The following is a 12069-nucleotide window of genomic DNA, read 5'->3' as shown; positions in this document are numbered from 1 at the left end:
GGAAGAGAGGCCCCTTGGTCTTGCAAACTTTATATGCCCCAGTACAGGGGCATGCCAGGGCCAAGAAGGGGGAGTGGGTGGGTAGGGGAGCGGGGGNGNGNGAGGGTATAGGGGACTTTCGGGATAGCATTTAAAATGTAAATGAAGTAAATACCTAATAAATATTGGGAAAAAAATAATGCCTCTCTCCCCAGGTCAGTTAAATCGTATTGGACCCTGACCAACAGTCATGAGTGAGGGAAACCTGTAGCAGAGATGGAAAGAACCACAGGACAGAAATGATGAATCTGAGCCATTTTGACGATTTAAGAAATCAAGTCTCGATGAGCAAACAAACACAGTTGTGCAAGGAGGGAGGGGTTGAGAATGACACAGAATGTCCTAGGGTCTGTGACTGTGCCAAGGCCTTTCGTTATCAATGCCAGAATGTTATGAAAGGTTGCTGTCTGGGCCAGCTGTGTCCAGTTTTTGATGTCTTAGTTAATGGACTGAAGAAGCACATACAGATTGTATAGTGGCAAGGGACATTTATTTAGATTAAGGAAAGAGATGGTGTGGATTAGATATGGTGCAAGTGAGCAAGGGGCTCCCTGAGTTAGAGTGCTCAAGGGCGCCAGGTTACTGTTTGGGTACTTACGGTGTCTAGAAGAAGCTGCTGGCTAAGGGTGTAGCCAGGATGGTCTCTGTTCTAGCTGAAGACCTGGGTTATGTAAGCAGTTCTACTGAACATGTTCCTTTCCTATGATGCATGTGGTATTAATCACGTGTGCTGATGTATAACCATAGGTATGGGATAATAAATAGATTACTCTAAAAGTTCATTCGGAGGACACAGTCTGCCATATTGCAAACGTACCCAAAACAAGCATTACTGACTTTACTTGTTGGCCAGCCCCAGCAGCCAGACAGGCTCGAGCAGGGGAGATAAGGATCAGGCAAAGAGAAGTAATGGATGGACTAGTCAGAGACCATGGCTGGGAGATTCCTGCATCTCTAACTGACTAGCAACCAGGATGTTTCTTTATTGATATCGATTCCTCAAAAGAGGCCAACTTAAGATTTCAAAAGAAATACACATCATGTCATTTTGTCCCTGGGCAAGAGTTACAAGTACAGAGAAAATCGGTATTATCAATTTCAAATCATTCTTGTCCGTGCGAACATTTATGACATACGCCATTCTATTCTTCAGGAAAGTGAGACATTAAACAGATAGAAAAATATCTCAGCCAGTCTAGGCAAGTTCCCAACCCTGGAACAATACACAGTGGTTGAAGCTTGAGAGTTAGTCTGGCTGAAAAGCTTGGAAGCTCTCACAGGCTGCAAGCTGGCCCTCTCTGTTCATCTGTTTTCTAGTTCAAAGACCTCGCTGTAACTTTCTGTGAGCCAGTCTCCTTATAATTGGCAAATTCTCATTTTTTATATTAATTGTATATCATCTATTGTATATTATCCAAGATTGTTTTAAGCAAATGAATTTTGTTACTAAGTCTATATTTTCTGGGAGCAGTGTCTTGTAGACTGCCTGATCTGATACCAAATCTATATATTATATAATTTATATATCTACATGATAATATATATGCAATAACAATTAGTGAAAAAAGAGGCCTTGAAATTGAAGGAGAGTGGGGAGAGGTATGTGGGAGGCTTTGAAGGGAGGAATATTGTAATTATAATCTTTAATTTTTAAAAATTATTTGTGTGTGTGTGTGTGTGTGTGTGTGTGTGTACATGGATGATAGAGAGGACACAGGGTTCTTTGGAACTAGAATTACAAGCAGTTTTGACACCTGATATGAGTGCTAGGATTTGAACTCTAGCCTTCTGGTTAGAGCAATAAGCACTCTTCACTGCTGAGCCATCTCTCCAGCCCATATTTGTCATCTATTTTTTGAAAACAAGGATATAGATGTCCTAATTAGGGTTACTATTGCTGTGACGAAACACCATGACTAAAAGCAACCTGGGGAGGAAAGGATTTATTTGGCTTAACTTCCATATTATTGGTCATCGTAGAACAGGAACTCTAACTGGGCAGGAACCTGGAGGCAGGAGCTGATGCAGACGCCATGGAGGAGCGCTGCTTCTTGGCTTACTACTCCCCATGGCTGGCTCAGTCTGCTTTCTTACAGAACCCAGGACCACCACACCAGGAATGGTACCACCCACAGTGGTCTGGGCTCTCCCCTAACAATCACTAATTAAGAAAATATTCTACAGCTTGCCTAACAGCCCAATCTTATGAAGGCATTTTTTTCAATTGAGGCTCCCTCTCCCTTCTCTAATGCTAGCATTTAGAAAATTATTTTTAAAACACATAAAAATAGATTTTGTTCTTTAAAAGACTTGGGATGAATAGGGGCAGTGGCCTGAAGGAAATTCAGGGTCGTGGAAAGTGTAACTTTTGAGGATTGTCTGAAAGTTGTTTACACGACTGATGCAAAAGAGTGAGGCTAAGAGGAGAGAGAGAGAGAGAGAGAGAGAGAGAGAGAGAGAGAGAGAGAGAGAGAGAGAGGAAACAAGCACAGTGATAAGATGCTGTGCTCAGTTATGAACCATATATGACAGTGGTCCCTTAAGATGGTATCAGAACAGAACGTTTCTCATCACTTAGAGCCATGATAAAGGCTGGAGCGGCATAGCATTCCATCTCCCATGTTTTGCTGATGATGTTGAGCAGTGTCAGAACTGCCAATCACAGTGATTGCCCCAGCAACGATTCCATACTTAGCCCTTGCTAATGATAGCAAACAAGAGTGAGTTTGTGAGTTTACTACATACACTTGGCTTTTGTCTTCATTCTAGAGTCTAGTCCTTCTGATTCTTAGAGAAATTTACTATCCAAACAGTATGCACAGTGCCCCAGTTGCAGCCATATACATCTTATGTTTATTATGTCTCTAGACCATATCAAGAGGCTTTTCTGGGAACTGCTGGGATTGTTTACTCTATGAATCCCCACCACCACCCCCAGCTTTTTTTTTTCCAATCTGGACTTGGAAGAATGGCCCTGATAAAGGAGGGTGGTGATATAAAGAAGGGTCCTTTTGCCATCAATGATGTGGTAAGCTAAGAAACACTCCCAGCATTCACAAAGGCTCCATATAATGAGTGTCGAGAAGTATTTCCCAGGCCAGGTGTGCTGATCTTTAGTCCCAGCACTCAGGAGGCAGGCGGACCTCTGTGAGTTAAAGGCCACCTAGTTGGTCTACCTAGTGAGTCCAGGGCAGCCAGGGCTACCTAGAGAGACCCTCTAGACATTTGCCAGTAAGAAATTAGGTGCATTGGTGCCAACTTCAGCCAAGTATCTCTGAGCTTGTTTCAGGTTTTACCCATGTTATGTTCATCCAAAAAAAAAAAAAAAATGACAATAATGATTCGGTGAACATTCACTATTCTTTGCGGGCCGACTAGTTTTATGCCAACTCAGCACAAGCTAGAGTCATTCTGGAAGAGGAAAATTCAGTTGAGGAAAAGCCCCAGCCAGATTGGGGTGGAAGGGTCAGGCTCACTTTGGGCAGAGCCACCCCTGGGCTGGTGGTCCTTGAAGCCATAATAAAGTAGGCTGAGTAAGCTGTGGGGAGCAGGCAGGTATGCGGCAACACTCCTCCATGGCCTCTGTCTCAGCTCCCATCTCCAGCTTCCTGCCCTGCCTGAGTCACTGCCCTGACTCCCCTAAGGATGGACTGGGATGTAGAAGTTTAAGCAAAATAAAGTCTTTTTCTCTTTATGTTGCTTTTGGTCATGGTGTTTTATCTCAGCAATAGGAACCCTAACTAAGACACTTTATAAGCTTAGGCTATGTGTCCCTATTCACACACACACACACACACACACACACACACACACACACACACACACACACACCAATGTGGACGAGAATTCCCGAGTGCCAGATAAAGTTACAAAACTGCAAAGAAGGAAGAAATGAAGGACATCTGATGATGTGCTCACTTCTCAGAACTATTACTGCTGCTACTCAATACACAACTATAATTAGGGAAGGTGCAGGTGGAGGGTGTTACCCAAGGTAAGCTAAGACTTACTCAGAGCTTCGAAGAAGGTGAGAAGGGGCGATTTGCAAATCTAGTGGAGGGAGTTCTTAGCTGATAGCATTTTATTTGAAACTGAGATAGTCATCTTCTGAGGGTCAAGACAGGCCCATGATTGGGGACCTGAGAGGGACATAGATTAGCCTTTAGAGGGACAGGGGGATGAAGAGAGTGATGCTCAAGCCTTCCTATGACCCCATCTAAGGACACAGAGCATCATCAGGCTGGAAGCAGGGAGGAAAGAAAGTGGAGGAAAGGCCAAGAGCTACAGAGGATGCTTACGTGAGTATCTCTGAAGTAAGTGATGGGACAGGAGCCCACAGACAAGGAAGGGAAACAGGAGGTGTCTAATAGACTGGATAGTGTGGACACAGAGGGACTGCTCCTCACAGGGAGGCTGAAAAACAAGCCAAGTTGATAAACATTAATGAGAGATGGACAAGAGATGGGTGGGGAAGAAAGAAAGAAATGAAGGCAGTGTGAGGTGGGGCAACCTTTGTTACCAGGATAAAGACATCTCCTCATGAGGGTGGGACAGAGAGCAAATAACAAGGGAGTGGATAATTATTTCTAATAATAACAATTAGAAATAAAGCAGAGGTAGAGAAGAGAAGGTGGTGAAGCTCAAAGGATGGCTGTGGGTAGGGCAGGGCAGGGCAGGGCAGGGAGCTGGGTATGGAAGGAGAGTGGTCAAGGGAGCTGGGTATGGAAGGAGAGTGGTCAAGGGAGCTGGGTATGGAAGGAGAGTGGTCAAGGCTGCTGTTAGCTCAGAAGAGTCCCTGGGGGTCAGGGTAACTGAAGTGAGGATAAGAATGGCAGCCTAACGGCAGTGACAAAATACCATTTCCCAGCAGGCCTCTCTGGCCCCCAGGGAGCATGCACAGACCTGCTTCCTCCCTTCAGCAGGTGGAGGTGGAAGGAATCTAGTTTTACTGTAGTTCATTCCAACAATTAAAAACATGAAGCTTTCTAGAAGAACAAGAGGAAAACAGTAGGAAGATGTGCTACTTCATGAGCACACAGAGAAACAAAACAAGGGGTGTGTGCCATCGAACAGCTCCAAAGAAAGAGAAAGCTTTTCCAGTTGGATGTAGGGGAGGCTTTCTGACCAGGGAGTATGTAAGTGCTTCTCAGCCTTCCTAGTGTTGCGACCCTTTAATACAGTTCCTCATGTTGTGAAGACTCCCAAACAATAAAATGGATGCTGCTGCTGCTGGTGGTGGCGGTGGCGGTAAGCAGGGCACAGGAAGTTGCATGGAGACCATGCCTTGCGTTGTGTTTAGAGGACTCTCCTGGCTATGTTTGTTAAAGCTCAGTATGTGCTGGAAATAGAATAGGAAGGGGGAATAGATCAGATTCTAAAGCAACTGGAAAAGCAGGAAGAGGAGCAGAGACTTTATTCATACATTAAACGTTGCCAATTATGTAGCCATCAATCAAAGTTGGTTTCGCTTCTTCTCAGCACTGAGGCTAGCACTTGACCTTGCTCAAGCTGGCAGCTCTTCTATCACTGCGCTACATCTCTAGCTCGAAGATACTTTATTTCACATTGCTAATATATGCATGACAGTTTATTATATACTTGTTTATCAATAATTTATATGCTGTTATAGGTTGGACCTGGTGTCTTTCAAAGGCATGTGCTAAAGGCCAGATCACCAGATGGCATTTATTTAGAGCATTGCTTCTCAAGAGGTCACGAACCCTCAAGGGGGTTGAACCGAAAAACATCACTATTTACATTACAGTTCATAACAGTAGCAAAAAAATTACAGTTATGAAGTAGCAACAAAAATAATTTTATGGTTGGGATCACCACGACTGTATGAAAGGGTCAGAGCATGAGGGAGTTTGAGAACCAGTGATTTAGAGGAAATTGGTATCTATGATGACAACATCTTGTCTCTGTTGAATCAGCTTCCCGATCCTTGTCACCACTGTCTCAGCTGTCTCAGCTGTCTCAGACCCTCTCTGTTGTCAGTCGTTAGCACCTAGCCTGCATACCTGCCCTCAACTCTCACACTACCTTTGTTTAGGTAATTGGGAGAGTTTACCAGTCCACACATAGCAGCTCCTAGTTTTTGACTTGTTAGATTGTCTGGATTCCAGGAACTAGCCATCAACTCCACATGAGATTGCTCATAGTTTCTGACACTTGTCTTCCTCCCAAACCCACTTTCCCCCTTTTCCTGTGATTTTGGGCCACTTTAAAAAAGAACTCTCAGGCCAGTTCCATCTCTGCTAATCTTTAACACAAATCTAACTGGAACCAGCATACATCCATAACCCACTGTCCTGGCTGTCTCCCTCTCAACGTGACCCAGCTGAATGGCTGAGGTAGAGACCAAGTGGCCCGTGACCTGGAAGTATTACTGGCTAGCCCTTTATAAAAAGCTGATCCCTGCCTTTGACATATAAAATAAAATAATTTTTCTTCAGAAGTAGTGCAGGAGGGTTGGGAACATAGCTCAGTGGGACAGTGCTTGCCTAGCATGTGTGAAGCCCAGAGTTCAATACCAGCCCGCTCTGCACAAACAAACAACTATCAAAACAGCAACGCGAGAGATTATAGAAAATTTAGCCAATGAAAGCAAAAACCCTCATATTCCATAATCCAGACATAAGAGTTTAGCATTTCCTTTTCTATTACCTAGTCATTTTTTAATGTCTTCACATGTTCATATAAGTTATTTTTAGAAAATCAGGATCATGCTATTTTACAATCTTCCCTTTCGTTGCAATACACTGTAGATATTTAACTGAGTGAATTGTTACTTTTTAAATTTTAAGATTTGTTTATCTTTATTTTATGTGTATGAGTGTTTTGCCGCCGTGTATGTCAATATCTATAGAGGACAGAAGAGGGCATCAGATTTTATGTGTATGTTTTGCCGCCGTGTATGTCCACATCTATGGAGGACAGAAGAGGGCATCAGATGCCCTGAGACTGGCATTTCAGACAGGTGAGCCTTGTAGGTGCTGAGAACTTAACCAGGGGCACCAGGAAGAGCAAACAGCACTCTTTTGTTATTTTTAACAACATGATTTTACACTTCTGTGAAGTATTCCTTGGAAGCGATACAACATTAGCTTGCTAGATGGCTTATAGACAATAAGTTATAAACAATTTATATTTGTAATTTTTAATTATTTGAAGTAATACTATGATGAACATTGTGGACATTCTTAGTTTTAGCAGACCATGTAAAAAGGGGTCTGGGGTCATTAGTTCCCCAGAATATTCTACACACATGCACATACACATACATATACATGTTTGCCCACACACATACATATGCTAAGAGTTCTAGTAATCTCTACAACCCAGTGCGATATGTCACATATTCTTAGTAGCTCTTAGAGCCAGGTAGAGAAAATAGTATATTCCATCACCAATAACATTTTATAGAACTGATGTTTTGAGCCACGCATAGTGGATTATACGTTTGTAATCTGAGCACTTGGGAACTGAGCCTGCTCTATGTAACAGAACCTTGCCTCAACAAAGCCAAAACCGATGAGTGATGGATGACATAGGTTGATAATTCATTTTGAATTTTTTAAAGTTTTTACACTTTACTCGTGATTACTAAAAAATTGAACTAAGTGGGTCATTTTCTCGATTGGTGGTTGATGTGACAGGGCCCAGCCCACTGTGGATGGTGCCACCTCTGGGAAGATGGTCCTGAGTTGTACAGTAAGCAAACCAGACGAGCCTCAAGGATCGAGCCAGTAAGCAGCACCCCTCCATGACCCCTCCATGTTCCTGCCTATAGGCTCCTACCTGGAGTTCTTACCCTGGCTGCCCTCAATGGTGGTGATCAGGACTTGTAAGCCAGATGAAAACATACCTTTCCAAGTTGCTTTTGGTCATAATGTCTATCCCAGAAAGAGAAAGCAACCTCTGACACATCCGTCCCTGTGGGTGATTGGCAGTGGCAGTATAAGTGACAAATACTTAGAAATATGCCCGAAACCCGGTGGAGAGGTAACTATGAGAGTCAACTCAACAGGAAAACATTGAGGAGAGAGACTTAGAACTAACTTAGAGTGGCATTTCCTCCCCGAGTCCTGGGTCCCACGGTCTACCCCGGATTGCAAGGGCATAACTCCAGGCCGTGCCATTTTTCATACTGCCAAGCCAAATCCAATAGCAAGATCTGGGGCTGCAACTCTGAATGTGTACCTGTCTGCTCCTCACATTCATTCCCCCCCCCCCNCCCCCCGGAAGGCTGTAGTCCTAGCCTAACCCGTGGCTTCAACCTACTTTCCAGCAAGCAACTTGGTAGCCACTTTTGGCACTCCTTTAATGACTAGGCATTGATTAATCATTGTCAGGACCGTTTTGAACATGTCAGAATGTTTGCCAGCTCCAGCATCTGACCTCTAAATGTCAATGGCATCCCCAAGGAAATGTCTCCACTTCCAAGAGACTCTCAGGGGTGTGACGTGGTTCTGCTTCACGGCATCTCATCCCATCCCCAGGGTGAGGGGCATGGCCTATAAGTGACTTATTATATTTTTAATTTATTTATATTTTATGTATATGAGTGTTTCTTTTCCTGCATATATTTATGAATACCACATGTGTGCCTCGTACCCACAGAAGTCAGAAGAGAATGTTGGATCCCTTGGAACTGGAAAAACAGACCAGTGCTGGGAACTAAATTCAGGGCCTTCGAAAGAACAGCAAATGTTCCTCACTGCTAAGCCATCTCTCCTGTCCTCAATTCTTCCATGCAAATCAGTCAACCTCGCCACTCTCATTTACACCCCCCTGGGGATATCAGGGCCACTTGTAGCCTGGCTTGTTTTCATCTCCAGCCTCTCCCTTGTTCTTAACCACATCAATCTATGTTTGGCCACAGCACCGCAAGTGCCTGCTGTTCTGACCTGCAATGCTCCTTCCTTTGCTGTGTTGGCCAGTCTTCCATCAGGAGGGCTGGGTAGATGCAAAGCTGTTGATGGCCTTGTCGGAGGGAGTGAAAGCAAGGCGAGAGAGGGGTGTGGCTAACAGGTGGGACCAGGCTTGAAGTTATCTTCTGAACTCCTGGATCCCGCTGCTTCTTAGGTAAGAACAGCTCAATGAATGTCATTCTTCTTTTAATTCGGGTCGTACACTTGCTACCCGCCCTGGAGGACCTGCAACACCCAGGCTGCCTTCTTGCAGCCACCCCTGTGTGCAGCAAGAGCGGAAAACAGATACACCCTTTGCAGTCCTGAGAGAAAAGGATTCCTCTTTGGAATCCTCTGGGGGGCTTCCTCCAGGGCAAACTAGAATTCCCATGATAGAGCCCTGCTAACACCTGCCTGTCATTTGTCTCTCTCCCACTTCTTCCTGTTTCCCTAACAATACTCTGAATCATTTTTTTCTTAAAAGAGAAACCATTCTTCCTGTTGTTTACTTCTTTGGGCCATATTTGATCTCTTGTTCCCTTCATAATCCGCTTGTTAGAGAGGACCTAATCTGCCCTCTATTTCCTCCTCATGACCTTTGTCATTCAGGTTGTCCCTCCTAGTGCAAACACACCAGCCAACAGCCACCATAACCTCCCAGGCACCAGCTAAACAGTGGCTTTTCTCAATCCGCATCCCGTCTGCCCTCCCTACAGCAAGCATCCGGCACAACTGCCCAAGGCCTCCTCTTTTATCTGAATGCTGTGACCTCCATCATTTTCTTTTCTTTTCTGAACCTTTTATTTCTGTAATGTTGACAAAACGTCAAGGCAGGTAAGTGGCATTGCCTGACTCGCTTGCTCCGTTTGGTTTGGTGTAGCTGCTGGACTTGCCATCGGTCTTACACATTAATAACCTTCCTGGAAAGGATCAGGAGTGAGGTATCAGAATGGCGTAATGCAAACACAGCTGGCACTGTTAGGACCCAGCCTACTCTGGGGACTACATCCATTGTGCCCTCTGGGTACCTGAGAGCATCTACAGTCATTGACAGGTCACCTTCCCAGACTCCTTTCTGTAAGAGTTCCGAAACCAGACCTTTTACTTTGGCTTTGAAGGGTGTGAGCTGGAAAGGTCAAGCCCACTTTATATGATTTCTGCCTTTCTGTGAGTTCTGAGGTTTATTTGGCTTGCAAGGCAATCCCCTTGTCGCCAGCCCCATCAAGAGGTGCTTTGAGCATGCATAATGAGTAAAGCCAGTGAAAGGGAGAGCCCTGTGTTAATCACCGATCCCTCTTTCCCTGTTAAGAAAAGCCAGACATCTCATTGTTTTTACAAAGCCTAGGCACGCCCCACCCCACCCCCAGCAATATTTCTGGTCCTCCATCTATGGGAAGAATTGTTTTCTCATCTCCCATGAGCTTCAAGCACATATCATACTTCCCTGATTGTTGTGACCCAGCAGGTGCCTTTCTCCTGCACCCCCCTCTGTTTCTCTGCTCACGCAGACTTTGGTAAAGTGACACTGGTGCGCTTGTTGGACTGACCACACACAGGGAGACAGGAAGGAGGTAGACAAGGATCATGACCACATTTTGGCTCAGAACCTTCTTATTTGAGAAAGCTCGTTTGGGCACTTTTATTTATGGCTAGATTGAAGATTAGCAAGAGCACCTTTCAGAGTTGTGGTTGCAACTGTTTTGTATGAGGTCAGTGCGGAGGCAGAGAAACAATGGCAGTCATTTGTCACCCCACCAGTGCCAGTGTTGCTGCTGGCTTTATGCCTTTCATCAAATTTGACCATTACCTGTCTGGCCCTGTTCTCTGAGGAATGAAGAGACCTGGAATTCGAGCTGTGATGTGGTATTGCTTTGTCAGTGGACAAGCCCCCCAGCTTCAGTGGTGGCTATGTCCCCTCTGCCAAAACCTTACTTCCCTGAGTCAAGCCTAGACCTTGAAGTGTCTGACCTTCCCCGGGCACATGGGGGACACTGGACCAGCAGCACCAGGCTGGCCCACCCCAGGAGAGTGAAGAGCTTCTCCTGAGGCCGACTCCACGGAGGCCACAGGAGAGAAGGCGTGGCGTAGGTCATGGTAAGTTCGGTGGTCTGGAAGTCCTAGAGGAACCGCCACAGGTCCCACCACCACAGATGCAGGTGGGTCAGCTGGCGGGGCTGCGGGCGCCTCTCGGACCACGGTGGGTGTAGGACCTGCTGTGTTGGCATTGGCTGGCTGGGGCTGCAGGGGCACAGGTGGAGAGAGGACCATATCAGTAGGCAAGATGGTTTCCCATGACAGGAATCCCCATGAGTTTGGGTTACAGTCCCTTGCAGTAATGCTTTTTAGTTGGGAAGAATCTAGCTAAGGAGAACGGGTAAGATGCTAAGGACGATCACAGGAAGAGCGGTAACTGGCCTATAGAGCTCCGGTCTCACCTGCATTACCTCAGTCCCAGTAGATTTCCACATAGTTCAGTTTACAAGCTCCCCACCCATAGAGAACCTTCGCTCTTTGCCATGTATTCTTGGGAACTGCCGGGCAGACCAGCCCACTTGGGCTCTGTAACTAGGGAGAGTACTCCGCCCTCCACAAATAACAAGGTGGCTTTTCCAACTACACATGGGGATTGTTTTGCCCTGCAGCCACCTGAGTTTGGGAGGGAAAACACAGCTGAAATGTCCTTTACCCAGCTGATGGGTCCACATATTGCAGTGTTACAATCCACTTCAAGGCTTAGGGCCAGACAGCAAGTGTCCCATTGTTACTAATCCAACGCAGATGTGTTAAGGGGACACTGTTTTGAAGAACATCCATGAAGTTACCTGTGTTTGGAATAACTTGCAGGCCACTGAAACTTCTTCCCCACCAAGATTATGCATGAGATTTGCCTTGCAGAAGCCGTATTGCTGTTTCCAGAAAGACAGGGGTTATTTTAAATGATGCAAAATATGGATCTCCTCGGGGTTTTCAGTGATAGTATAATAATATTGAAACAAAGAAACTTCTCATTTTTTTTATCCCCTTTAAGTTTATAATTTCTGGGCAACTTTCTCTTGAGAGGGTCATATCCATGTAATGAAAATAAATCTCTCTCTCTCTCTCTCTCTCTCTCTCTCTC

General features: G+C 45.2%; 1 protein-coding gene across 1 annotated transcript in view; it reads right to left on the bottom strand.

Annotated features, from left to right (window-relative positions):
* Positions 1 to 10536: 10536 nt before the first annotated feature.
* Positions 10537 to 12069, bottom strand: part of Ahsg (alpha 2-HS glycoprotein) — a 7848-nt gene continuing 6315 nt past the window's right edge. The window contains exons 6-7 of the mRNA XM_021209815.2: positions 11774 to 11857; positions 10537 to 11189 (exon numbers count right to left, since the gene is read on the bottom strand). Coding sequence (XP_021065474.1) covers positions 10899 to 11189; positions 11774 to 11857 — 375 coding nt within the window. The 3' untranslated portion in view covers positions 10537 to 10898. The remainder of the gene's footprint in view (positions 11190 to 11773; positions 11858 to 12069) is intronic.

This window comes from Mus pahari, chromosome 12 (genome assembly GCF_900095145.1).
Source record: "Mus pahari chromosome 12, PAHARI_EIJ_v1.1, whole genome shotgun sequence".
Taxonomy (NCBI): Eukaryota; Metazoa; Chordata; class Mammalia; order Rodentia; family Muridae; genus Mus; species Mus pahari.
Note: the sequence above shows the minus strand (reverse complement) of the source record. Positions and strands in the feature narration are given on the sequence as shown.